We start from the raw sequence: 26,348 nt of genomic DNA on the forward strand, positions 1-26,348 counted from the left end.
ACTTAACAAAACTACAGTCTTGGTTCAAGGGAAGAGTCTCATCTTTCTACCTTCCAGCAAGATGGCTGACTAACCCCTCTGGTCAGTATCTCCTACAAAGTTCTAAGTGCTCAGTTCCTTTGTCATCTTAGATGAAATAAAATTTGGAGTTCTTTGTCCCTTTCCTGTATAGTCCAGTGAACCTTTGAAATAGATTCTTCTGAAGATTAACCCCCCGCCCCAACGTAAACGTCATTCAAGGTGTCAGGAAGGTGACATAGAGTCTGCTGGTGAAAGTTCCTTGCTGGTTTCTTACCCACCCACTGGTGTTTGCTAAATTGCAAATTGATGTTTCCTGCAGCCTTCACCCCTGCTGTCTTGATGGTCCTGTTTTATCATCTATGTAAATTGCAGGCCAATATTCTCTTAATGTACCTTGGAAATATCTTCAAGGTGGCAAAACCACCTTACTTTGTCTGTTGGCAGACAGACTTTAATAACATAACTTGCAATATGTTTGAAATTTTGAATTTGTCCTCTGTACACCACACAATAATATTAATGATCAGTATGTTATTAGCGCTCTATTTATATCGTATATGCCACCTTTTACTTACAAGTTATCACATCTGTGAATTGGGGTACATTCAACTGATCAGGGCAGCTGAAACTCACTACCAGATACCAGTGATCCCCTTGCCCTTTGGCATTCGGATACTGTTAGATCACAAGAACATTGGAACTATAAATTGATCTAAACTGATAAATAGAAGTGCAAATGTTCTGCTTACTTGTTGTTAATGGACAATAGTTCCTGTCTCTGTACACACAGTCTTTGGAAAGTGTCACAAACCCATGAAAACATCAACAGATTTTCAGATCAACAGCTGACTCCATTGTATAATGTATAAATAGGCTAACGAAGACTTTACAATTGGAAATAGAAATTTCTCATTCAGAGAAGTGCTTTGACCACATGTAATGATCACAAAACACCAATTTGGAAAACAAAAAGTGAAAAAAAGTGTCAAGAAAAGGTTGAGTGGGGTTTTTTTAGATAAAGAAGATTTGCCATAAGATTGCCAGGGAGACAGATTCAGTGTCAGTTCTGCCCAATTGGAACTTCTGAGGAAGTTCCTGTGTGTGTCTGCCTTTATTGCTTCCTGCCAAAGCTAGTTCTTTAGGGTGGCATGGGACCTGTGTCACAGAAGAGTAATGCAATAGGTAGTGTGCCCTTCTGATGATCAAACAGTCTATTGTTAATCAACTCTAAAACCAGGAAGGGGAAAGAGACTTACATTTTGGGTTTTTTAAACTCTCTTTGTGTAACTCTTAACTGCCCTGGCAGAGATGTAAGTTTTTTGGGTACTTGGAGATTGGTCTACTGCCTACAAAATATCTTTTTAGTTTTTCTTTCCTTCAGTCCATGTGACATTTTTCCAGGTCTCACTACTGACTCTTACTTATTACTTCCCACTGGCTTCCATTAAGATAATTTAGCATCTGGCAGGATTGCTATGTCTATACTGATACCACTACTATTTCAGAATAGAGCCCAGTTATTATTGATTAAAATTCTATTCTATGTAGGTTCCTATACTGCATTCATCACTGTAGTATCTTAGCACCTTCAAGTAGTGCATTAAATCATGTAACGAACATCTGTCACATGCAGTTCATCCTCTTATTCTCTCCTCAGGACAGAATTGTGTGTGTGGTGTAGTGTTTTTGTTTGGTAGATTTTGTTTAAAATATCTACAAGATGCTGTGTGTTTATATAAGAGAAGACAAATTGAAGCATGCCTTGCACATGGAGTGAAAGGTGGTGAGGTTTATGGTGGTCCTTACTTCCTGTGGGAATTCGTTCCACAGCAAGGGACCAGACCTTGAGGAAAGCCCTGTCTCCTGAAGAGGAGCTTTGCCCTTGTGTTTGGCGGTTCCACTGTGCCTGAGTAGTGGATTTGTCAACCACGGCCCTCATCCTGGATCTGTAGGCGGTCTCAACTACTTTCACATTCAAAAGACCCTGAACTACTTTTACATGTAACATAAGCACTGTCTTTCTGGACCTGTTTTAAATTGGGTAATAAAATACAAAATATTCACCAAAACAGCCTAGGTACTGCAAGGTGCAGTTGTATTCTGAATGTTTAAATATTTGTTGCGTTCAGATTCATATTGTTTAAATCTTCTATTTTAATATACACCATTAATGTCCCTAAGAAATAACTCTTTAAAATTGAATTAAAAAAGTGACATATGGATTCCAATATTAGATAGTATCAATACAAGTATGTTTTGCCAGTGGTAGCAGGGGCCCTGGAACTGTCAACCACATTATTCTATATATAATTTTATTCTAAAAAACTTTACTTTAATATAGACTAATTAAAAGAAAGTTACAGTATAAGATCCAAGCATAAGTAAAAGAGAATATGGAACAGTATGGATGTGAGTAAGTTCAAGGCCTTGTGCCTGATATCTAGTATTTCAATCAAACTGGTTGGTGGACAAGGGCAACAAATCTGATCATTATTTGTGTTACAATATCATAATTAGTAGCAAAAGTAAAAGGTAAATAAATGAAGTTAAATTATGGTCTATGAAAATACATACAACTATCTTTATATGCAAAAGAGAAATTAAAAAACCCTGACAGTAATACTAATACTTAAGCTCAAAATATACACTTTAACACACAGTGGTTGAAATACAATATTTGACTAGTCCAAAGAGACAAAGTTCATGGATATTGTGTAGAGTGAAGTCTATGCAGAAGTCTTTCTCTCTCAAAAACATTCAAAAATTCTCTCCCCTTTTTTACAGAAAACTCTCTCCACTTTTTCAAGGCTTGAATGTTCATCTTCCTCTGCACTATCACAGACCATTTGGTAAAGATAACAGATGAAGATCCTGTTAGGCTTTTGTTCTATATGTAACACAATGTCTCTGTCAAAGTAAACTTCGTGATTGTAAGTCTGCAATGAGAAAATAATTTTGAATGACAGCTTCATTTTCCAGAGGCTGGTGTAAGTACCATGTAAATATAACTTCCCTAGAACTGATTAAAAAATTACAGCAGAAAACTGTTCATTTTCCTAGTACACATGACAACAAGCATATATGGATAATTGGTCTTTCAGATAAAGCAAGGACAGTGTTTAGAAACCATGGTCCAGAATTTCAAAAGTATTTAGGAACCTTATTCCCATTAAAATCAATGGGAATTAAGTGTCTAAATACATAAATTCCCATAGAGTTAGGCCCATACTTAATTTGGTGCACATGAGAAGTTCCACTGCCATCAGTCGGACTGTTCAAAGGTTGTAAAGTTAAGCACTCACACAAGTGTTTGCGGGATCAAGGCTTAGGTTGATTAAGCATTTTATAATTGTCAAAAGATACATTTTTCAGTGCAATTGGTACACACTGAGAGAAATCCTGAATTAAGATTATGGAGATTTTCAGATAAATGAACTACTGTATCACAGAATACTTGGAAGTTCAACTAGGTAATTTCTGCCACAGATACCGTACATGGGAATTGCCAATGGGATCTGTATTATATAATCTGACTCGAAAAATTGAACAAAACAGTTACTTGGACGCAAAGCAGTGTGTTAAGTGGATACAGGGGAATGTTACTGTAAACTGAATTCAGTGGATTATACTCACCACATCCCAAGATTCCACTAATGGAATACTCTTAAGTAGAATCCCATGTTCATTACAGTGCAAGTCAAGGTGAGCTTTCCCATCAGCTCCTATCTGAGTAACTGCCACAACGGATAACAAATCCAGCTCATCTTCATAGTCCACAATTTTGAAAGTCTTATGAAAAAACAAAATCTCAAGTTGACCAGTTAATAAATAGACTTTTACAGTTATTTTTAAGAGAACTTTACATATGTTTTTTGGGAAGGGGAAAGGAAAGAAATGGAAGGCGTCCCAGTTCACAGATCTGCCATCATTCACCAGGAAAATCTTTGCCATCCAGATGGTAAGCTATAGGCATCTTTCCAACCACTGACTATTCAGTGCATTTCAGCAGAGCCCCCATATAAGAAGAAGAGGAGAAAATAGGGTCCTATGTGTGAGTATAAGGGTTTTACACACACCACATAGGAAATGTAAGACAGAATATTGTAAACAACAAGAGGGAGAGGAAGAAAGGCACCACTTCAGTGCCATTTGCTCATACACATTAGCAGCAATATGATTTAAACCCGTTGTCAACATCTAGGCCGTGAGATTTGAGAAATGTACTAGGGTAATACACCTCTACCCCGATATAATGCAGCCCGATATAACACGAATTCGGCTATAATGCGGTAAAGCAGAGCTCCGGGGGGTGGGGCTGCGCACTCTGGCGGATCAAAGCAAATTCGATATAACATGGTTTTACCTATAATGCAGTAAGATTTTTTTGGCTCCCGAGGACAGTGTTATATTGGGGTAGAGGTATATGTCACAAAAACTCTCCAGTTTAGGATGGCGGAAAGGCTGTTTTGGAAAAGCTATTATCAACACATGTAAGTAAGCACGGTCTACACCGCCATTTTTAGAGTGCTAGCACAAGTCTGTGGACCAGGCTGGGAGGCTCACTTCTGGATGCACCGAGACATACCCTAAATGACTTTTTTGCTCTTCTCCTGTCTAAATCCAAGGAAATATATTTCCTACGTAGTTCAGAGCGTAAAGCTCAATAGCAGGAACAAAATCTGTGGAGTTCTGACTACTGAAGTGTCTTCATGGAGTTTTTATTCTGTTGATTATAAATGAATATAAATTAACTCCAAGCTTTAAGGGCTATGTAAAAACTTACCCTGTTTTCACTGAGCTGGTATCCATTCCCATGGAAACTTCAAGAGTGGAAATGGTTGTCAGAAGCTGAGGAATTAGAACTCTCATTTCAGTGTGAATTTCAGCTGAGTCCTAGCTGAGAGCTAAAATATGTTTTTCAAACACTATGTGAAGACCTCAGCAATGTAGTTGTTGAAAATATTCAATTAAAAAAAAAAACTTAAATAATTTCCCTGCAATTTACCAAGATGGCTGACTAACCCCTCTAGTTAGGATCCACTGGCATCAAAATTTGAGGCAGGCTAACCTGACCAAAGAGTGGCGAACTATGCAGTTACATGGGTACCCAAACACTCAGAACTTTCATTGGCCAATTAGATGCTTCAGACCTCTTTTCATAACAGTGTAGCCTGAACTATCCAAACGTTATTTATCTGACAACCCATGTTATCTAATTAAGGGCATATCAGGGTCCTGTCTTTAGGTGTGGATATAACAGTCCTATTTCAGAAAGGTGCTGTTCAGATAACTGGAGAAAGGCTTCTGGCTCATTCCTTATTTACCTTTGTGGGATTGGGAAGAGAAGACTAGGGAGAAGAGAGGTTTAGCTGAAGCACTTTAGCTAGAATGATCTAGCAAAAAGTTTTACACTGAATCCTGGGGGATTCAACCACCAGTCTCTCACTCTCTCACACCCTGTTCTGCTCCCCTCCCCCCATTTTCGATGTCTGCATTACTTAGGAGTGGCAAAGCCACAGCAGGCTTGACACATTCTTCATAGTCTTCAAGACTATAATGTATTTATATCCAGGGTAAAATAAAATGAATATAAGCTAACAAAATGAAAAAGAAGGCTACTTGAAGATTTTCGCCCCTTTTTCTGTACTTCAAGACTATGAGCAGGGGCAAGCTCCAGCCTCGTGAACTAGTAATTCCCATACTTGTTTCTTGTCCAAGTTGAAACAAAATGCAAAGATTGAATGAATGAATGAAATAAAGAAGAAATAATTAATCTGAGGATCTGAATCTGAGGATCTGAATTAATCTGAGGATCTGAATCAGACCTGCTCAGTAGTGTTCTTGCACGTTTAAGTACTGGAATAAATTGCTTAGCAAGGTTGTAGAATCTCCATCATTGGAGATTTTTAATAGCAGGTTAGACAAACACCAGTCAGAGATGGTCTAGATCATACTTAGTTCTGTCATGAGTGCAGAGGACTGGACTGGATGACCTTTTGAGGTCCCTTCCAGTCCTATGATTTTATATAGCCACATTGTAGCTTAAACCCGAATAGTGATGTCACAGGAGTTCCCACCATCACCCACTTTTTTTCTAAACTGTTGTTATATTGAAAACAAAGAAAAATTTCATGAGTGACTAGTGACAGAGTATTTTTGTTCACAGTCAATAATGTATGTGTGTGTGCTCAGTTCTGTTCATAGCAGAGGAAGAAATGGTCCCTGGCTTGAGTTTACATGCTACAGCAGAGTGGAGAGAAAATGTAGTTCAGACACCACAGACCAGATTCTGGTAATCGGACGATCCAGTCTCAACACAAAAATATAATTTAAAATTTTGTTTCTTTGTATTTACTACTGAAAAGTTTGTCAGTAGAAATGTTTTAAGGAGAGATCTGAATGGAGAGAATGGTTGTAGTTTCTCACATTAAGGGTTTGGTCTCATACCACTTAAGTCACTGAGTGTTTTGCCATTGATTTCAATGGGACTAGGCTCAGTGCTTAAATGAGGAAGACTCTTTCAGGCACCAATAGCAACAAAGAAGAAGAAAGAGATAAAGATGGGAGAAGAAAGCAAAGGGAGGGGAATGAAAGCAGCAGAAGGAGAGCAATAAAGAATGAATGTAGAACTTAATGTGGCTAAAAGTTCTTGATGGCTCAACTCCTTGGCCAGTCTTTTTGGTCCTTTTTAGCTCACTGTATCACAGTTACCTCTTGTTCTGGGTCATCATCCAGCAAGTTAAAACGCTTTTTCACTACTCGGCCAGAAGCAGTTACAGTTACTGAGTTGTTCATCTTAGACACAGAATTTAAAAAAAAGAAAAAGAGAGAGGGTGTAAGTTTGCGTGGCGGGTAATAATATAGGATGTGTATACTTTTTTTAAGCAGTATATTCATTTTATTTGAAATTTGGTAAAGCTTTTAAAAAGACTAAAAGGCAACACTATCTTTAGTTAAACAGAAAGTATAGACAGTCTGTACAGGAGCAAATAAATCATTTTACTAAGCATCATTCATTGTTTTAGCTGAGACGTTTTACAGCCCTCCTAAAAATCTGATTTCCTGTCTGAGCTGAGAGGACACTGAAGACTCCATAAGAACCCTTGTGTCCTTTTGCCAAACTTTCCTCAAAGCTTGTCCCAATACTGTGCCATCCCCAGGCTGGCTGCCACCATCTATTCCAGGGCTGGACTTTAATATGCTCTATGTGGTTATTATTATTTGTAGTACTATAGCATCTAGAAGCCCATGGCTACATGCTGTACAAATGCAAAAAGATGATCCCTACCCCATGTGGTTGGTGAAGCATTTTAGGACTGTTTGAGGTTAAAACTATATAACAGGGGTCAGCAACCTTTCAGAAGTGATGTGCTGAGTCTTCATTTATACACTCTAATTTAAGGTTTTGTGTGCTGGTAATACATTTTAATGTTTTTAGAAGGTCTCTTTCTACAAGTCTATAATATATAACTAAACTATTGTTGTATGTAAAGTAAATAAGGTTTTTAAAATTTTTAAGAAGCTTCATTTAAAATTCAGTTAAAATGCAGAGCCACGGACAGGTGGCCACGACCCGGGCAGTGTGAGTGTCACAGAAAATCATGCCATAGGTTGCCTACCCCTGCTATATAAAGATATAATATAATACAAGGTAGAAAAGACAGCACTAAACCGCTTTTCCTCCTTTAAAACTATTTTGTTCCCCACTTCCTGCAGAGGAAACAGGAACATTTTTCATATCTTTAAAGATTTCCCCCGCTATCCTGTTCTTCCTCTATTTTATCCCTTGATATGCCAGTGAACCTAATTTCACTGTAGAAATTCTAGCACATAGATTGTGTAATGTTGTTGATTCAATTATTTTTGTTGATTGGAGTATTTTTCAGTGAGAGGTAATTACAGTTTCTACAGAAAAATTAGGTTAGTTAGGAATATCGAAGTCAAGCCAGCAATTTAGGTTCCAATCCTGCACCTGGCTGTGCACAACCACTTTGAAATCAACAGGGTTGTGCCTATTTGGCCTACATCAATAATCTAATATTTAGGAAATTATGGTACAAATAATCAGGCAGCAATCCATTTTATAAGGATCTCTTAAATGGAAGACCCTTAATTTAGCAAATAGGTACACTGGTGAGTAAAAGAAGACTGCCAATAAAAAAAAAATCAAGGGATGCAGCACCATGTTCTGGGTGTCCCTTAGCTTCTGATTGACAGAAGCTGGGACTAGATGACATGGATCACTTGATAATTGTCTGTTTTGTTCATTTCCTCTGAAGCATCTGGCACTGGCTGCTGTCGGAAGACAGGATACTGGGCTAGATGGACAATTGGTCTGACCCAGTATGGCTGTTCTTGTGTTCTTATTAAACCACCATCTTCACCATATTATTTCTACTTTCTCAAAGTGATTTACGAACATTAATGAATATATCCTTGCAACACTCCTGTGAAGTGGGTGCTATTATCTATCCCCATTGCATAGTTGAGAAAATGAGAGCATAGCAGCATTAAGAGCCTGATCCTGAATGTGATAAGTGTCCTCAATTCCCAATGGACATGAATAGGATTTGAGAATCCTCAGCACCTGTCAGAACTGGGCCCTTCATGTCTTGGCTAAGGAAGGTCACAAGAGAAGGTTGTGGCAGAATTTGAATGCACATCTCTTGACTCCTATTCCCAAACCAAGATCATCCTCCCTAAAAAAAATCCTAGGAAAAGGAGTGTCGTGCACTTGGGACTACCCCTGCCCCTACTGATTTAATGGAGTTTTACTATTGACATTATGCAGATTTTTAAATACATATTTTTATTTATGAGGGAACTTCAAAAGCAGTGTCACTGACTGCAAGGGGCTCAGCATTCATAAACTATGAAAAACCCTACAAGTCTCTGCTGAAGCAAACTGCAGTTCTAAGCTGCAGCAGTGTCATCAAAGGGTTTTCACTAACAGTAACCAGAGACAGGTTTGGACTTTTTAGCATTCCCATTTGTTTTTTGTGGTTTGCCGTCACAAATGTTTATTTCGCCAGGCTTGACATTTTTCAGCCATTTGAACTTCATCGCTATCAAATTTGCATATAATTATGACTTAAGTCAGTGACACCTCCTTGCCAAAGAAAACCATCTCTCTGTATGCTACTTAAGGTTTACACCCAAGGCAACTATTTGCACTGTTCACCACAATAGATGCCAAGAACCTAAAAAGTGATATAAGGTTTCAGTGACATACCCTGAAAATGTAATTGTCTTTGAAATTCCTCTCACACACAGGCATGATGCAAAGACTGTTGAAGTCAAAGTGTCTTTCAATAGGCTTTGGATCAGGCCCACACAATACACGGATATACATATGCATATAAAACACCTACGTATGCTATATAATCATGCAAAAGTAAAATGTATTGTTTGTATTAAGAATTTCCTGCTATAGCCTCACATTGTTCTGCCTGTTGGCCACAATCACAAAATCTTCTGCAATTTCTTGTTGGTATTTATTATTTTCAATTTCCTTCAGCTTCAGTATTCTTAAAAAAAAGAAGATATAAAATGAGTCTTGTTAAAATCTAACATGCTGTGATTTCTAAAATCAGATGTACTAAAATAGCACAGATAAGTTACATTCATAACGTCTTTCAAATATAGTACAGGGTAAATATATACCACATTTGAAAGATATTACTGTAACACATTTATCTGTGCTATTTTATTACATCTGTTTAGCACATCAGTTCTAGAATATACAATGTTTCCTTATTAAATTCTACCGTTGCTCACATCCACTATGTGGAAGTCTGCAGATGTTTCTTCTAGAATTCCTGATGCTGGTTGGTTTACAAATCCTCTGGGTGCTATAGGCTGGTGGTAACTCTTTGGTCTAGTACTTCTCAGTTTAAGTTGGAGTCATGTAGGGGAGGACTGGTCAGAATTATGTCACTAAACTTTAACATTCCATAATGCATACTACTGAGACCACTCAATATGCAAGTTTTCCTTTGAGAGAACCTCAGGAATAGCTATGGGACCGAGCTGCACAATTGAAATTTGGATCTGACTTCTTCCAAAGTTCAGAAGAGGGCTTGGATATGGGCTTTTAGTTTGGGTCCATTCCTAGTTATCAGTGTTTTACACTTCTTCCTACATGTTTACAAAGCTGTTGAACCAGCTCAGGATCCACTGATGGAAGCAACATATGATAACTAAGACTGTAATTCTTTGGGGGTGGAATATGTGTGTATTCTTTGCCTAGTACAATGATCTTCTAATAGAGCTTCTAGGCACTACCACAAAACAAATAGTGGCCACTCTGTAATAGAAAATAAGCCATACTAGCCTTTAGGGAACAGTAATTCTCTATAGAAATATGCCCAATTTTATTAATAAAATGATTTTTTTTTAAATTTGATAAAATGAGCCACAGTAACATAACATTAAGGGAAAAGGGGACAATACAGAAGTAGAATTTAGTCTCTATCCTTACAGGAAATAATAGAGTGAAATCTGCCTTTATTGTTTAGATATTTCCTGAACTAGGCTTCAAAACTACTGCCTTGACTATACTTTTCCTCTGACAAAATTTAGTTCTGATCCTGTTTTCAAAATATTTTTAAAGTTAAAATGTAGATCTGTGTAAATAAAGATGTCTTCTGCGATATGAACAACTGTATATTTGTGGGAGGTGACCAAAACATTTTGTTCTTCAATGCATGTATCTAACTTTTAAAATACATTCAAGCAACCGAAATTAAACTCTCCTTGCATTAATAATTTTAAGTTTGAAAATTTATTCCTTTGAGGGGAGGGAGAAAGCTCTGATATATCATTTTACAGAGAGCTGAGATTTTAAACTCTAAAAAGTAAAGAAATGATCAACTAAAGTTTCAGAACCAGCACTTAAGCAGTCTCCTTAAAATATATTTTCTATTTGGGGGAAATAGAGTGTAACAGGGTAGCTGGCCCTTTACGTGAAAATGGGCTCAGCTCTCCTGTTCCGCTCCAGGTGGGTTAATTAACAGGGTGGGGCACTGCTTGGGGAACTCTAAGAGGCCTGGTGAGATCCATTGGGTTGTTGGGAGAAGACTCGGAGATGAGAATTGCCAGAGAGAAGGTGGTTTCTTGGAGGGAGCAACAAGAATGGTTTGCTGGCCAATGTCCCCAAGCTGGGCAGGAGAGAGCTGAAAACAGGAGGAACAGCAGAAGAAAGTGCCTGCTGCCTCTGAGCCAGAGAGATGAAGCCAAAAGCCAGAGAGGGTTGCAGAAAGAGGAGCAGCAGAGAGACTTACCTGCTGATGTCTCTTTGCCAGAGAGCTGGGTCCCAGAGGAACCAGTGGAGAGACTGTGAGAATTCCCCCTAGGAAGAGTGGGTTGTGCCCCAGAAGAAAGTGCTGGGGTGGAGGGTTAGAGGAGGACTCCAAGAGTCCACATCTGGTAAAAGAAACCAGGATGGTGAGAATGAATCCCAGGCTCAAAGATTACTTGCACAGGGTTGATGTGGACTATGCTGTGGGACATTTGGTATGGGACTTTTGCACTGTGTTTTGGCTGATAAACTGTAGGAGGACTAGAGAAAAAGCTCATGTGGACCTACTGGGAACTCAAGAGAGAAACTGAGGCAAGGGAACACTGGCAGGGCTGCCTCAAGGAAGGCCACTTGTTTACAGTACGTTCAGTTTAATGACCACAATTTTCATTGTTAAAAGAATGACATTTTTTTGTCCTCTTTCCCGTCCACCCTATCCCAGATCCATTCTCTTGCAGTCTGGACTTGGGCCTCAGATCTTTTAGCTGAACAGAATGAGGGTCTGTATCAGACTGTCAGTAGAACATGGTAGGAGTATCAGAAAGCAATTGCATGCTCACCATAGTGGGGGAACAGTCTGGGACTATTTGGGCTAGGAAGTAAGTTATCATGGGCTTGTCATTGCAGGAGTATTTGAATGTGTGCTCAGAAGATGAGACATTCAAATCCAATTGTGCATATTCTAGCGCTGACATCCCAGAGTGTACAAAATTTAAAACTGATGGGTCAGGAAGGAGAAGTAATGTGACTGGCAGATAAGCTGGGGTCATTTGTAGATCATCTTAAAAGTAGTTGGGGGGGTAACATTTGGTGCAGTTCCGCTCTTTTTTCAGATGGCATTGGAAGAGCAAATCTGGCCTGATTCCTTACTTGGCTCCCTCAGGTGTTAATTTTCTGCTTACACTTAAAGTGCTCTTTCAGTGCAAAGCCAAAAAACTTGCAATCTTTGGAATGAAATTCCCATAAATGGACTTTGGGGTGAGGTACAGAGTGGAAATCAATGAGAAGCAATGGCAAGCAAAGACTGCAGGACAGTAGAGAAAGGTCAATGGTCTGAATGATAAAGTCAGATTTGTTTTATTTTAAGAGGTTAAATCTGCTAGTAGGAAATACAAAATGCACAGCATTAGTTGATCAAAGCTTATGCACCCAAAAAGGGATTTAGGTCTCAAAGGTTTATGCTTAAGGCATGTGAATGAACTTGTGATAGTGGAAGCTGGAATTCTTAAAAAGCATCTGGATTTTTACATAGATTAGCAAAATACAAATTAAAGAAAAGTTTTCCTATGTAAACAAAATCACAGCTATTTTTACTATTATTTCAGAGCTATTTTCATACACAAGAATTACAATTTATTCTCTCTAAAGAGCACTATTAAGTATAACTGTGGGCTCACTCTTTGTATAGGAGCCTTTCCCAGCATGTTCCTTTTCTGGCAGATGGCCTTTTAATAGTGCTCTAGACTCAACCTGGTGTCTGAAAATTAAACCCTGGTCTTTCTGGCTTCGTGTATCATCGCTAGTAGTAGTGTCTTCCAAAAGAATGTCGCGTTCTGGAGGATATGTGAGGCAGAACATAATCCAGTTTATTTTTCCTAATTGCACTGCCTCTCTTGCTTACAGTACAAAAAAACATGTTAAGAAAACAAGCAAACATATCTAAGATGTAGTCATTTTTATAGTTACAATTGGGATCTTAACACCCTAAGGCTGCAAGAGTTATATTCTCATCCCTATTAATCAAGCCAATGGTATTCTATGGTCTATTATCATAAATTTGCACAGGTAACACATTTTGTGTTATATATAAATGCACTCTCTCATGGAAGAGTAAGCTGGGTTCTTCCTACCTCATGTATCACGAAGGATCCAGTTTGCCCTTCCGTAACTGTATATAATGTTAATTATTTAATGTGCCATTTTATATGGAGGTCAGAAGAAAAGAGAATTTGTAAAAAACCGCATGATATCATTTTTACAGATGTGCTTTTCTGACTCTACACACATTAACAATGGCATTGCTCCTGGAACCCCATAATTACCCTGTCTAACTCTTAGTCATCTCCTAAAATCAGGATGAGAATTAGATGTTACCCAGTAGCCTCTTTAATGAAAACAAGCAGCCCTGAAAAAAAATTATTGCTCATACTTTATCAAATTTGGTCCCACGTGGATTATTCTGCCTGAAGTATCTGGATGGAAATATATCCAGTCGGGTTCTAATGAACAGCACTTCATATCCTGTATTCCATTTTTTGCCTGAAGGTGGAAGAGAAGGTTTAGAATGATTATATTTAGATGTGATTAAACTGGAAAAGCTCAGCTCCCACCCATCTACATCTGAGCGTTTTCAGTACTAGGTATAACCGTATAGACACTACAAAAAGTTGAAGCAGCAGTGGAGCTGAATCCGTAAGGGGAATAACAAACCCTATGGAACACCACGACTTAAAGAAATTCCATCACACTGGGTTGTAACATTGTTTAGTATCCAATGAACAACGTCTTTAACATGATTAGACCTGTTCCTACTTCTCCTGAAACTACACATTTAAAATTAAAGACCTAGCCTGCAAACATTTCAGCAATTCAAAACAAAGTAACCTTTGACTTGGGACGAGACCTATGAAAAGCTTTTATACTAGCATTGAGTTTTAAAACAAACCCAAAACCTGGGCAGGTATGTGGAAAAGCTTACTGAGGTCTGTGAACTTGGGACGGTTTATGATTTCAGCCTCAAACTAGGCAAAATTCAGGCATTTTGGCAGAGTTTTGTTTTGACTTAATTTTGAACAAACTTTTGTGAGTGTGAACTCACACAAAATAAAGCCAGGGGCAAGAGGTTTGCCTGAGATCTGTGAAGCAAAAGCACCACATTTTGTACAGCTGTACTTCACCATGAGGCTGAAGACCTGTATATTCTGATGTTAAAAGAGACAGGAAGGAAGGGACGTTGGTCTCAACAGGCTAAGAGATGGGGACATACATAGACGATAAACTTTCCAGCTGAAGAATCCTGAGCTGATATGTTTTTAGCCAGAACAAGGAAGCCAAAATAAAGTCTGAAAAAGTGAGCTCAAGCAAATGACAAAATGGTGGATAATACAACTTTTTTAAAAAGGACACAATTATAAACACAGTGTTCGAAAACATTTTGAAAGAGAAACCACAAAAGGAAGATACTCCTGGGGGGAATTCTGTGCACAATATTTTAAAATTCTGCAAAATTCTGTATATTTTATTTGTCAAAATTATACAATATAATCAGTTTCAATTATTTTGGTAATTTATTTCAAAATACCTGTCAGCAAGTATGTCTGTAACAATACAGACAACAAAAAAGATTCAGAAAATGTTTTTTGACAAATAGATTCCTTACTTGGCATATTCATGCAGAACTCCGAATAATAATTTATTTAAACTACAATATAGAACTGTATTTCTCACCCCTCCCCCAGAAGCAGTGCAACAATTTGGGAGAGTCAGGGGTAACAGAGGAGCTGAGGGAGAGGGAAGTAATTGCTGGGAAGAATTCTGGATGTGAACTTGGAAGGATGTTGGGTGTGAGTGGGAGAAGTACAGAACAGGTTTTTTGGGGGGGTCGGGGAGGGACTGTTAGGGAGCCTTCCTCTTGCAGACCCTGGCTGACCCATAGCCTCTCCCATTCAGTCAGGCACATCTGCCCATCTGCATGTGTCCCTGCACCCCCACTCAGCCAGCTCCCAATCCCCCATCCCTATGTTGCCCTGCACCCCTCTCCCATCTGGCCCTGCACCCTCATCCCTATGTGGCCCTGCACCTCCTCTCTGTCCCCATGTGTCCCTGCACTCCCATTCAGCCACCTCCCTACCCTGTCCCCATGTGTCCCTGAACCCCACTCCCATCCAGCCTCTGCACGATTAGCCCTTATGAACCCCAGTCTGTGATCCCCTTTCCCAGCAGCCTCATGTGCCTAATGCTGACCATCCCCTAGCCTCCTGACCTGGCCCCAGGGCAGGGCACTGTGAGGAAAGTAGCCTCTTCGCTTCCCTATCTGCAGCTAGGGCTGGCCTGGGAGCTCTGCTCTGCTCTGGCACCACAGCAGCCCCTGGTGGGTGATAGGCATAATTGCAGCAACTTTCCAACAGAATGTATTTTTTGCAGGAGAAAAAAAATTCTGTTTGGCACATAAATTCTGTATGTGCACAGTGGGGCAGAATTCACCCAGGAGTAAAAGGATCAACTGCCAAATAATAAAGCAGCTTATTTGTAAAATGTCTGTAGACAGTGGGAAACGGCACCATGCAGGGTATGGGTACAAGACTCAGCTCAACCCATCACTGTTGAGTTGGGAACACAGAGGAGGTAATGCTGTGGGTGCAGGGGAAGGTAGGAAGCACCAGAAGCAACACTGGTGGGAAGAAAATATTTCCATTGCTTTGTGTTGATTCTTCTGGCAATTTCAGAAGCAGCATTGCTGGGCTATAGATGCAGCCCATTAAGTATGGCACTCCCTGGCCCAGGGGGCAATCAGCACATTAAGAGGGCACTGTAGGAGAGAATGGGAAAATCTTTATTGCTCCAAGTGTTACTCAGATCATAGGGTGAGTGAGGCTGCTATGTGAATATATTACCAAAGCATTGTCTTTCAGAGCACAAATATGGAAGACTCCTTTATGCTTTCTCTTGTTAGGTGTGATGATGTAATGCCAAGGGTATCCTCCAATTTGAAATGAGTTCTCCAGGGAAGACACTTCAAATAGCAAAGGTGGGGTATCTGTAACATTGTGTAATGTTAAGATCATTATTAACATCCTCATAATTCCATTGGTCTGTAGAATTCTAATTAAATTATTCATTCTTAAAAACATCTAAAAACTCATTACAGTGTTTAATGTCATTGTGCACATAGAAATACAGTACAGATGGGCAACTTAACTTCTACCTAGCGAACTGGCATTACGTGCAAGAAAGTGTCTGAACTTGAATATTTCCCTCACTCATCTCTCTTAAGAAAACAATGGAGGAATCACAATCAGTGTAATCTGCAGCTGAGTTTATAAATTATATAAATAGAAAATTTTAGGACTCAGTGCAGTAAATGGCAAAAGGAATCTAGTTTTCCCTTCCGCTCAGGTGGAGCAAGTTACATTCAGCATTAATAAGCTACTCATATAAATCCTCCGTGCAACAATGGGAGAAGGTATTTACATAGCAACTTTAATCTAAATGGATACCAGAAAACTCTACAAACCTTTACTAACAAGTATCCTACAAATAATTTCTACAGCCACTAACATGGACCCAACTTTTGGGCTGAAAACCAGCCCTGTTTAACAGAATATTGCAATACTACAAGACAATCTGACAGAAAGTGAAGACTGTTTGAAATTAAAAGGGGAATTGAAATAGGTAGAATGTAATTACCCGAGCTGGAGTTTGGCCAGAGCAACAATAATAATAATAAGGCCCACATCTCTGCTTTTGTAAAATATACTGTGGTACGTTTAATGACAAGAACTGATTATGACTTCAGTTTGATGTCTCTTTTGAAAGACTGAATTTACAGCAGTACAGTGCCCTCTTGTGCTGTGCTGGGGCATTGTTTATGTGCTGCTTTAGGGAAAAAAAAATGCCACCAACTGAATCAGCCACAGTTCTTCTTGCAGCACCTTGAGTTTTCCCTAGATGTCTCAGCCAAATTCTGACCTGGTTTTATGCTGCTTAATTTGTGAGACTGAACAAAATTACAGCTTGAAGTAGTCTGACTGCATCCAATACCTGAATTTACATTTAGCTAGTGCTCCCCCTTCCTCCCAACGCATCTCAAGATCCCAAAGTGCTCAGCCAGCTATTCTGAGAGGAGTCGCTTTATCTATCATGGGAATGAAACCACATCTGACTTGGAAAGCGGCAGCTGTTTAGCTGCAGCCAGTAGGTTAGGACAGGAAGTGAAGACGACTGCCTCTGATCTAACATTTAGTAAAAAGGGAGATTCGAAGCAAGATTTAATAACGTAGGATTAATAATAAATGATGTCTCTGGGGGGAAAAGTGCAATATGTGGTAGATCAGAAGTACTGGAAGAGGGTTGATAGCAAATAGAATTGGTTAAAAAATTAGAGGAAAACCTCATGAAACCTCATTCCCTGACAGGCTGATCATTTTCTTTATAAAAACATTTACTACTAAGAATCCTGAAAAAGTTCAGGGAGATTGACTAAATTACTAACTCTGAGCCCATTTTATGCCACAACAGCCTTAAAAAATATAGACCTCACAAGTCTCTCTCTCTTTACATTTATGTTGTCTTTTGCTAACAATTTTAAAGATCAGACCCCAAAACCACAGCAATTGCTATCACTATCTCCCACCTCTCCTTTCTTTCTTATGTGTTGCTTGCTCCCATTACCCAGCAGTCCACTGTTTATTAGAATACTGTCATTGTTCTTAAAAGCTCCTCCTAGAAATGTCAATTTTCAATCATTATTTGAGCCTCTTTAGTTCATTTCCACAAAATACGCCAGTATCATCTAAATGCAAAGGCTGATTTGCTCCTGGTGATACTAAGTATATTTGTTCTAAATTTGGAAAAACAATGAGCAAGATATTTTCCTCTCCATTTTTATGAAACTGTTAAATCCTCTCATAACAAATGTTGGGTGTGTTTGTGTGTGTGTGTGTTAAACATGAGACAGTAGATTTATGATGGTTTGAAGGCGTTTTTTTGCTTCTTTCAAATTTGGCCAGGGTCAGTAGTACATGAAAATCATTACCAGCCAACAGATGTTTGGTGACCTATGTGCACTAACTTATTGATCTCTGTACAGTTCCTCTTGGATAGGTGTCCACATCACCTATGTTGTTGTCAGTCTTGGCAGAGACGCCAAGAACTGAATACACATGGAGACTGCTCTACCCTATCAGCTGTAGAGGTGGTTTCTCCAGGTCAGGGTTACCCTTGCAGAGCAATGCTGGGAAACGTGTGTTGCTTCTTCCCAGGATGTATTTTTTCTGTGGAAAAATTCAAGATTTCAAGTCCCCACAGCTTTCAAGCCTTCCACATAGCATCCCAAACAGTTAAGTTTCAACAAGTACAAGTTTAGACTCTGCAGTCTTCAAAAAGATCAGCTGCTTCTTCATGGAAGCACTAAATGTCACTGCACAGGCTAAATCAGCCATCTCACTCATAAAAGAAAACAACTCAAAAAACACAGGAATGTAACTATCTCCAAACAGCAGCTATAGTCAATGTTCATCAGAAGCTGAAAATGTCCTAACCACAAACTGTTCTTGAATAAAGTTCAAGATCAAAAAGGTTTCTTTTGCTTTTACTCTGTCTTTAAAACTCATGATCCAAAACTCTAACGATTCACAAACCTTGGAAATGTATCTAATATAAGCTGCCTTTCAAAACTCACACAGGTGTATTCTCAACAGGGCATCCAACACTAAATCATGATTTAGTATACTACGTCAGAGAGGAACTGAAGAGAGATTTCCTAAACTCCCTCTCCTTTGCAGAACTTGATCCAATTTGGATCATCGTACAGTCTCATTTCTTGTTTTCATAAGATGTTACATAATTAAAGCTTTAGATTATTATCTAGCTCTATATTATATCTTTGTGAATTACTTGCATTAGGCTGAAATATCTGGCTTGTTTTGTCTGCTATTACTATGTGAAATTCTTCAATAAAAATTAATGTAAATATAAAATGCACTTTTTATATGGAATCCTGTTCCAATATTTGTTAAAATATTGACTACAAAAGGCACATGATTTTATTTTATTTTTTTTAAAGGGAGCCTAAAACTGGTATTCTAAGTGCATATTTGACAGCAGTGGGAGCTGGCAACAGCTTAGCACTTTTGTGCCCAAATATGAATGTAGGAGGCTCCTACTTTTGCAGGGGCAGGGAGGAAAAAGTCTAGATTTTCTTTAATTAGAGAAAAACAATTAATGTGCTGAAATGAGGAAGTCTTGGACTTGGGACCCACCTTATGATTCTGATCTCTGATGCACTGGTATAAAGATGCCTTTTGTATCTGAGAAATTTACACACAAAAAGTAATAGTACAGAATGCCATATCTGTAAGCTGGACATAAGAGTTGTTTTCTAAAATAGGTTAGTTTTTCACTAAGAATTAAGCTCAATGTGACTGACACAGTATGGACAGCTAGAATGGTCAAACTGCAATTTGGATACATTACATTCTGTCCCCTTGAGTTCTCCCCGCAGTTTAGATTAGATACAGTAATCTCTTTCTCACTTCCTATGTTATACCACTGTTAGAGTCCTATCAAATTCATGCCATGAAAAACGCGTCATGGACAGTGAAATCTAGTCTCCGCCTGTGAAATCTGGTCTTTTGTGTGCTTTTACCCTATATTACACAGATTTTATGAGGGAGACCAGCATAAGGTTATTTTAGGGGGATTGCGGTATTGCCACCCTTATTTCTACGCTGCCTTCAGATCTGGACGGCTGGACAGTGCAGCTGTTGGCCGGGTGCCCAGCTTTGAAGGCAGTGCCCTGCCAGCAGCAGTGCAGAAATAAGGGTGGCAATACCGTACCATGCCATCTTTTCTTCCGCGCTGCTGCTGGCGGTGGCTCTGCCTTCAGAGCTGGGATCCAAGCCAGCAGCCACTGCTCTCTAGCTGTCCAGCTCTGAAGGCAGTGCTGTTCCTAGCAGCAGTGCAGAAGTAAGGGTAACAGTATCGCAATCCCCCCTACAATAACCTTGCAACCCCCCTGACAACTCCTTTTTGGGTCAAGACCCGTACATTTACAACACCGTGAAATTTCAGAATTAAATAGCTCAAATCATGAAATTATTTAAAAAATCCTATGATTGTGAAATTGACCAAAATGGACCATGAATTTGGTAGGGCCCTAAGTATTGTGTAGCATTTCTGTGTGCAATTTAACAGCTATCATGTTCCACCTCAGAAGTGGCTGTATTACAGTGGTAGGTGAAGGGATTCCTGTTTAGGCACAGTTTTTAGTTTCTGAAGCGGTTTTGTTCCTGTTCTAACTTTCTGTAGAAGTCCTATTTAGTAAATTCTTGGGTTTGGAAGTAAAACAGAAAACATTCTGAATTATAACATGAATACCCAATTAAAAGTAGAGGTACACAACAACACAACATGACACAGCAGTTTTAAATATTCTTGCTAAAACTGAAAGATCAACAGATAAAACATAACAGCCAACAGTATCAGTTATGAAAAGATAAAATACCTGTTATTTTAATGTTACAAGGAAGTCCAAATGGATACTTTCCTACAATTCCAACTTTACCATTCCAGTTGCATTTGCATCCCAAATCAAATTTCTGCTCTGTGAACTAAGATCATACAAAACAAATTGGTTTTAGTGATGTACACGTTTGCTGTTCAATTTTACTGCATTACTCAGATAGTTCTTTTAAACCTAAAATCTTGTTTTCTAAGTACTAGTAGATTTTTTTGGCTAAAAGAATTTAAAATTATTATTCCTAGACTCTCTCTGATTCCATTTCATATCAAAGAGTCTTCCTTGCCCATTGGTTTCCAACCTCAATACTTCTTCCTGTTATGACAGATATGACATGTAGCAGGCTCTAGATACTTGTTTTGGTAAGCTGTCTCTATGGGGAGTCTGAGTAAGATCTCTATTTATGTACCCACCCTACGTAATTTTAAAATTTGAGAATAATGCTATTGGAATTGTTTGGTAAGGTAGTCTGCCCATTCATACCTTAGACTGTAATTTTCTTAGAGCATGGATTCTAACCTTTGTTTGTTGCATTTCTCCTATAGTAAAGTGTCATTCATATACAGTGCTAAATTAATAATAATCAGTTTCCTCAAAGTATAGTAGGTTGTGTGTCAAATTCCATACTCCATTACCTGCTCAGAGATAGACTGGAAGCTGTAGAGCCTGACCAGACCCACGCTAGACATCACAATCAGCATTCCATGAGAAAAAGCAACATCTGTTACATTGTTCCCAAATATCTGGCTCAAGGAAAAGAAAATATTCCATCAGGAAAGAGATCATTAAAAAGAAAATGTAAAACACTAAGGCTGCTTGACATAGAAATTGACTCGCTTTGTTTTACAGTTTCATTTCCTGCTACGCTCTTCTCCAAAATTGCTGACAGATGTTTTATTTTAGATGGTTTTGCAAATCAGCTATTCTTTTGTATTTCAGTAATAATACTTTGCACTTCTGTACCATCTGAAGTCAGAGAATCTTTACCGACATTCATTCTCAACATGCGTCTAAAACAGGTAACTTGTTACCCTGTTTTTTACAAATTCACACAGTGATGAAGTTGGTTAAGGGCACATGATAAATCAGTAGCAGAGCTGGAAATACAATCTTTTAATCCTGATTCCTGGTTTGCTGCTCTAACTGGAGGCAAGTGTTCATTCTGCTCAGGGATCCAAGACACACACAGCTGAAAAGTTAATTATGTTACTAATGCATCAGTCAGGATACAATATTGGAGGTTTAAGCTCTGAACCTGAACCCACGTTAGATAGGTCTGTGGAGAGGTGCTTATGATCTTAATGACACTGCAGTATTCATTTTGTCCAGAGTGCCTCATGCATTTCCACGAAGGAAAACAACAAAAAATGCAAACAAACTTTTGCTGGATGTAAACAGATGAACTTTATTCCTAATATTTAATGGGCCACACAGGCGCTTCCAAGCTCAATTTCTTCTTACGTTTATAAAGCATTTATGAAGAGTAAAGTTTTCACTCTGTTAATCAGATATATTTTATGGAAATGTGGTTAAAATGGGGGAGAGGAAAAGCCAAAAACAAGCATCAAATCAGATGTTCTTTGACCCTATGTAGGACAAAAAACCCAAACCATTTGGATTCATGGCACATCTCAGGAACCACATCCCAAATACATGCTATCAGATTCTGGCTGTCTTAGAAATACATGTATTGCCTGCTTCACAGGCCAGAGGGGGCCAAATCAGTGGGGATTAGATCAGAATCTACATGCCCTGTTTAATGCTCTCTCCACAGAACTAGTCACTATTTGTACAGCTGGTTGGAAAATTTCTAATGAAATGTTTTTTCATTGAAATTTGCCTATTTGTCAAATCAAATGTTCCGCGGAGACAGCTTGATTTCTGTGAAGTTTTGACAGAACTTAGGCAGGATTCTGATGAAATCCTGCCTGGTTTCCTGCCAGCTTGCTTGTGCGCATGCTGGGGAGCCCAAGCTTCCAAGTCCTTGGCAGCTCACGTTCCCAGGGCTTCCAGGATCTGTGGCTCCGGAGCAGCCTGCCAGGCAGACTGCTCCAGAACAAGGGTTCATTCCCTTTCACAGAGAATTTCAACATTTTTGCTTCTCAATCTGAATTGGAACAAAACCAAAATGTCAAAATCCTCCACAAAACAGAATTACCTTTCTCTGCCCAGCTCTAATTATTTGTATTTCTGTAGGGCCTAAGAACTCCAGTCAAGAATTGGGGTCTTGCTGTGCTAAGCTTGGGCAGACGAGTAACAAAAAAGAAAACCCCTGCGGCTCAGAGCTACATCAACAGTACATGTTGGAATAAGGCCATCTCTGTCCTCCACACTGGCCAGTCTGCTAGTGGAGAAAAAAGGGGCATGAAGACTGGCACTAGGGCCTGTTGGGAGAGCAGCAATCAGCACAGCAGAAAAAAGGTCATGTTTTGCAGAGCTTAGGAGGGCTTGCTCTGATTCCAAGCCCTCTGCCTCAGAGGTCTCAGCTCCCTTCAGCACCAACTAGATGGTAGAGATGGGGAAAGGATAGTCATCTGAACCAATGGATCAGCACTTCACCAGTTTCTGATGCACCTCTACCTCAGGGCTGGTCCACACTACGGGGGGAAATCGATCTTAGATATGCAACTTCAGCTACGTGAATAACGTAGCTGAAGTCGAATATCTAAGATCGGATTACTCACCCGTCCTCACCGCACGGGATCGATGTTCGCGGCTCTCCCTGTCGATTCCGCAACTCCGTTGGGCTTGATGGAGTTCCGGAATCGATATAAGCGCGCTCGGGGATCGATATATCGCGTCTAGATGAGAAGCGATATATCGATCCCCGAGCAATCGATTTTAACCCGCCGATACGGCGGGTAGTCTGGATGTAGCCTCAATATAACGCTGTCCTTGGGAGCCAAAAAATCTTACCACGTTATAGGTGAAACCGCATTATATCGAACTTGCTTTGATCCACCGGAGCACTGCTTTACTGTGTTATATCCAAATCCGTGTTATATCGGGTCACGTTATATCGAGGTAGAGGTGTATTAACTTATCAGGTGGCATTAACCCTTGATTCTACACCCAATGCAATCAATGGCAAAACTCCCACTGATTTCAGTGGTGCAGATTGGGCCCTTAGGCAGGGTTCTGTCAGTGGTTCCTTTATAAGTGTTTTTGGCATATATATTTAATCTCAAATTTGACCCTCACAGTTGAAATCTCTTCATTACATTCCCTAGACAGGTTTGTTTTCAATTATATCAAATTCTGTGCTTTGTGGTAAACTTTAAATAAAAACACACCAGCATATAAGATGTTACATTTCTAGTTTGTGGCAGATATTAATTTACATAGGCTCTTGAGTAATTTATGTTTTGCTATAAAATAACCCCACTTATGATTTTCATAGATTCTAGGACTGAAAGGGACCTCGAGAGGTCATCGAGTCCAGTAACCTGCCCTCCTGGCAGGACCAAATACTGTCTAGACCATCCCTGATAGACATTTATCTAACCTACTATTAAATATTTACACATACAGTAAACAATTATTTGTAAATTAAATAATTTAAATAAAATAAATATTGTGTAAATTAAATAATTTACACATAGTGCATTCAGTGAGATTAACGTGTTGCCTTTTTTTTTTTTTGCCCACTTGTTCACCACTCAATTTGTAAACTTTATTTTGCAACTCAAACTATTTATGGACAGAGGGGCTTATTGATAGCAAAATTTCACTGCTGCTTTTCTCATCAATAGCCTCCTCATGCACATGCTATTACAGACAAGTTTCAGATAGGACATATTTCTTCTTGACTGGCACAAGATGACTCACATTTTAATTATTTTTCTAATATCTTTCCAGATTAATATAAACACACGTTAAAAATCCCTCACTATATGCAGTATTTACAGATTACACCCCTAATGGTGGACGGGGATATTCTCACAGCTAGCTTCCTTAAAAACTCCAATTCCCAACTCTCTTCTTCCTTTAAGAAGGAATTTGTTTCAAACAACCTTTCCTAGCGCCTACAGAACAGATCTGGTGCACTTGGTATTTTCCCTGCAGGTCACTTGTGTGAAGAATCACTCTGTGGTTGTTTCTGTCCAAAGAAAGTGGGAGACTGTTACATTCACCAGGGAAATAAGCCACTACATTATACAAATTAGTCCTGCATTATTGGGACGTGCAATGAGGCAACACAATGCTTTTTAAATTACTACACCTTGAAGCATAGTTAATATAGAAAGTAACTCACTTTTTTGTTTATCTCCAGCATTCCAATAAATTTCAGAGGTAGAACTCTGAATACAGCAAGAAAGAATAGCACAGACTGCTGGATGCCTGCCTGGGGAAGAACAGTAACACTGAACTTAGTTATTGTATTTCAGGCAATATTACATGCTAGGACATGAAGCTAACTGTGACGAACTGGGAATGTTCTCAATGTTTTCTCTGAATACTGTGTTGGTGCTTCAGTGTCCCCCTGGCAGTTCTTAAGTATCTGGCAGAGCAAGGGCTAGTGCACCTACTTGCCTGACACTCTGTCTCCTAGCAACTGATGGCCTGGGCCCCTCCCCTGCAAAGGTGCCAACTGAAGGTGTTGGAGACAAAGAGATCAGGTGACCTCCTGGCCCGGGAAAGGAGCTGAGCAGAGAGGAGGGGCTGGAAGGGGTTGTTAGGCTGGAGCTGGCTGAGGGGAGACGTGGGGGTCTGGCTCACTGTCCCCAGAATGGACCCGGCCAAGGGGTCCGGTTCGCTGTATCTACAAGCTCTGTTTTAGACCCTGTTCCTGTCATCGAATAAACCTCTGTTTTACTGGCTGGCTGAGAGTCACGTCTGACTGCAAAGTGGGGGTGCAGGACCCTGTGGCTTCCCCAGGACCCCGCTGGGGCGGGCTCGCTGTGGGAAGCGCACAGATGGGCAGAGGATGCTGAATGCTCCAAGGAGAGACCCAGGAGGTGAAGACGTGTGAGCTTCTTGCCCTGAACAAGTCTGCTCCAAGGGAGAGGAGGCTCCCCAAAGTCCTGACTGGCTTGGTGTGGAGCAGTTCCAGAGCATCGCCCAGGGACTCCGTGACACTAACAGTATGAAACCATGATAAATATTGTTCAGAGCTTTACAACATATTGTGAGTTAGGGGAGGATTATCACCTTTTTTTCACAAGGGGAGACTGAGGCTCAGAGAACTTGTAGTCATACCCAAAGCCATATGAGGAAGGGAGGGTCTCTTGACCTGGTTCTGTCCTCTAATCACAAAGCCAGTCATGTTTTCTCTTCTAGTAACATAAAAGAAGAGTGTTAACATACCTGCATTAGGTAATGCCACAGGGTCAGCTCACCAAGAGTTCTCTCTCAACCTCTGGACTTATCCTGTAAATATTTGGCTATATATACCTCACCTCACAGAATGCTTGAGTAAACCTACCTGCTGTGCTGCTGCTGTAAATTTATGCTGAGCTGACTTGACAACCATAATCTCCTGAGGAGTGTCCCAACTCAGATACCTATTGGTGATAAAAATGCATTTTTAAATGTAGTAGTTTTTTTAGACTTTCTTAAGGCAAATGCACTATTTCACACTGACAGCTTTTTGCAATACAGGTTATAACACAAGTCAGATCATGTGGATGCTGGAGCAGGTCCCAGTATCTGGCCAAGCTCTGCTTGTTAAACCATCTGGGGTAAAGAGTGTTTGGGCACCTGGAGTAGCACAACAGTGATGGAGCTGGGGGCCAAGATCTGGTTCACTTTACTGAGACAATGAGACAAGCACTACTGCAAGCTCTTAAT

At 39.6% G+C, this 26,348-nt stretch overlaps 1 protein-coding gene across 1 annotated transcript in view; it reads right to left on the reverse strand.

The window, feature by feature from the left end:
* Positions 1-330: 330 nt before the first annotated feature.
* Positions 331-26,348, reverse strand: part of DCAF17 (DDB1 and CUL4 associated factor 17) — a 42,837-nt gene continuing 16,819 nt past the window's right edge. Inside the window, exons 6-15 of the mRNA XM_030579251.1 lie at positions 25,984-26,062; positions 24,814-24,903; positions 21,194-21,301; positions 20,544-20,649; positions 15,934-16,076; positions 13,470-13,579; positions 9,461-9,548; positions 6,733-6,816; positions 3,655-3,810; positions 331-2,957 (exon numbers count right to left, since the gene is read on the reverse strand). Of these exons, the coding sequence (XP_030435111.1) occupies positions 2,769-2,957; positions 3,655-3,810; positions 6,733-6,816; positions 9,461-9,548; positions 13,470-13,579; positions 15,934-16,076; positions 20,544-20,649; positions 21,194-21,301; positions 24,814-24,903; positions 25,984-26,062 (1,153 nt within the window). The 3' untranslated portion in view covers positions 331-2,768. The remainder of the gene's footprint in view (positions 2,958-3,654; positions 3,811-6,732; positions 6,817-9,460; positions 9,549-13,469; positions 13,580-15,933; positions 16,077-20,543; positions 20,650-21,193; positions 21,302-24,813; positions 24,904-25,983; positions 26,063-26,348) is intronic.

This window comes from Gopherus evgoodei, chromosome 11, assembly GCF_007399415.2.
Source record: "Gopherus evgoodei ecotype Sinaloan lineage chromosome 11, rGopEvg1_v1.p, whole genome shotgun sequence".
Taxonomy (NCBI): Eukaryota; Metazoa; Chordata; order Testudines; family Testudinidae; genus Gopherus; species Gopherus evgoodei.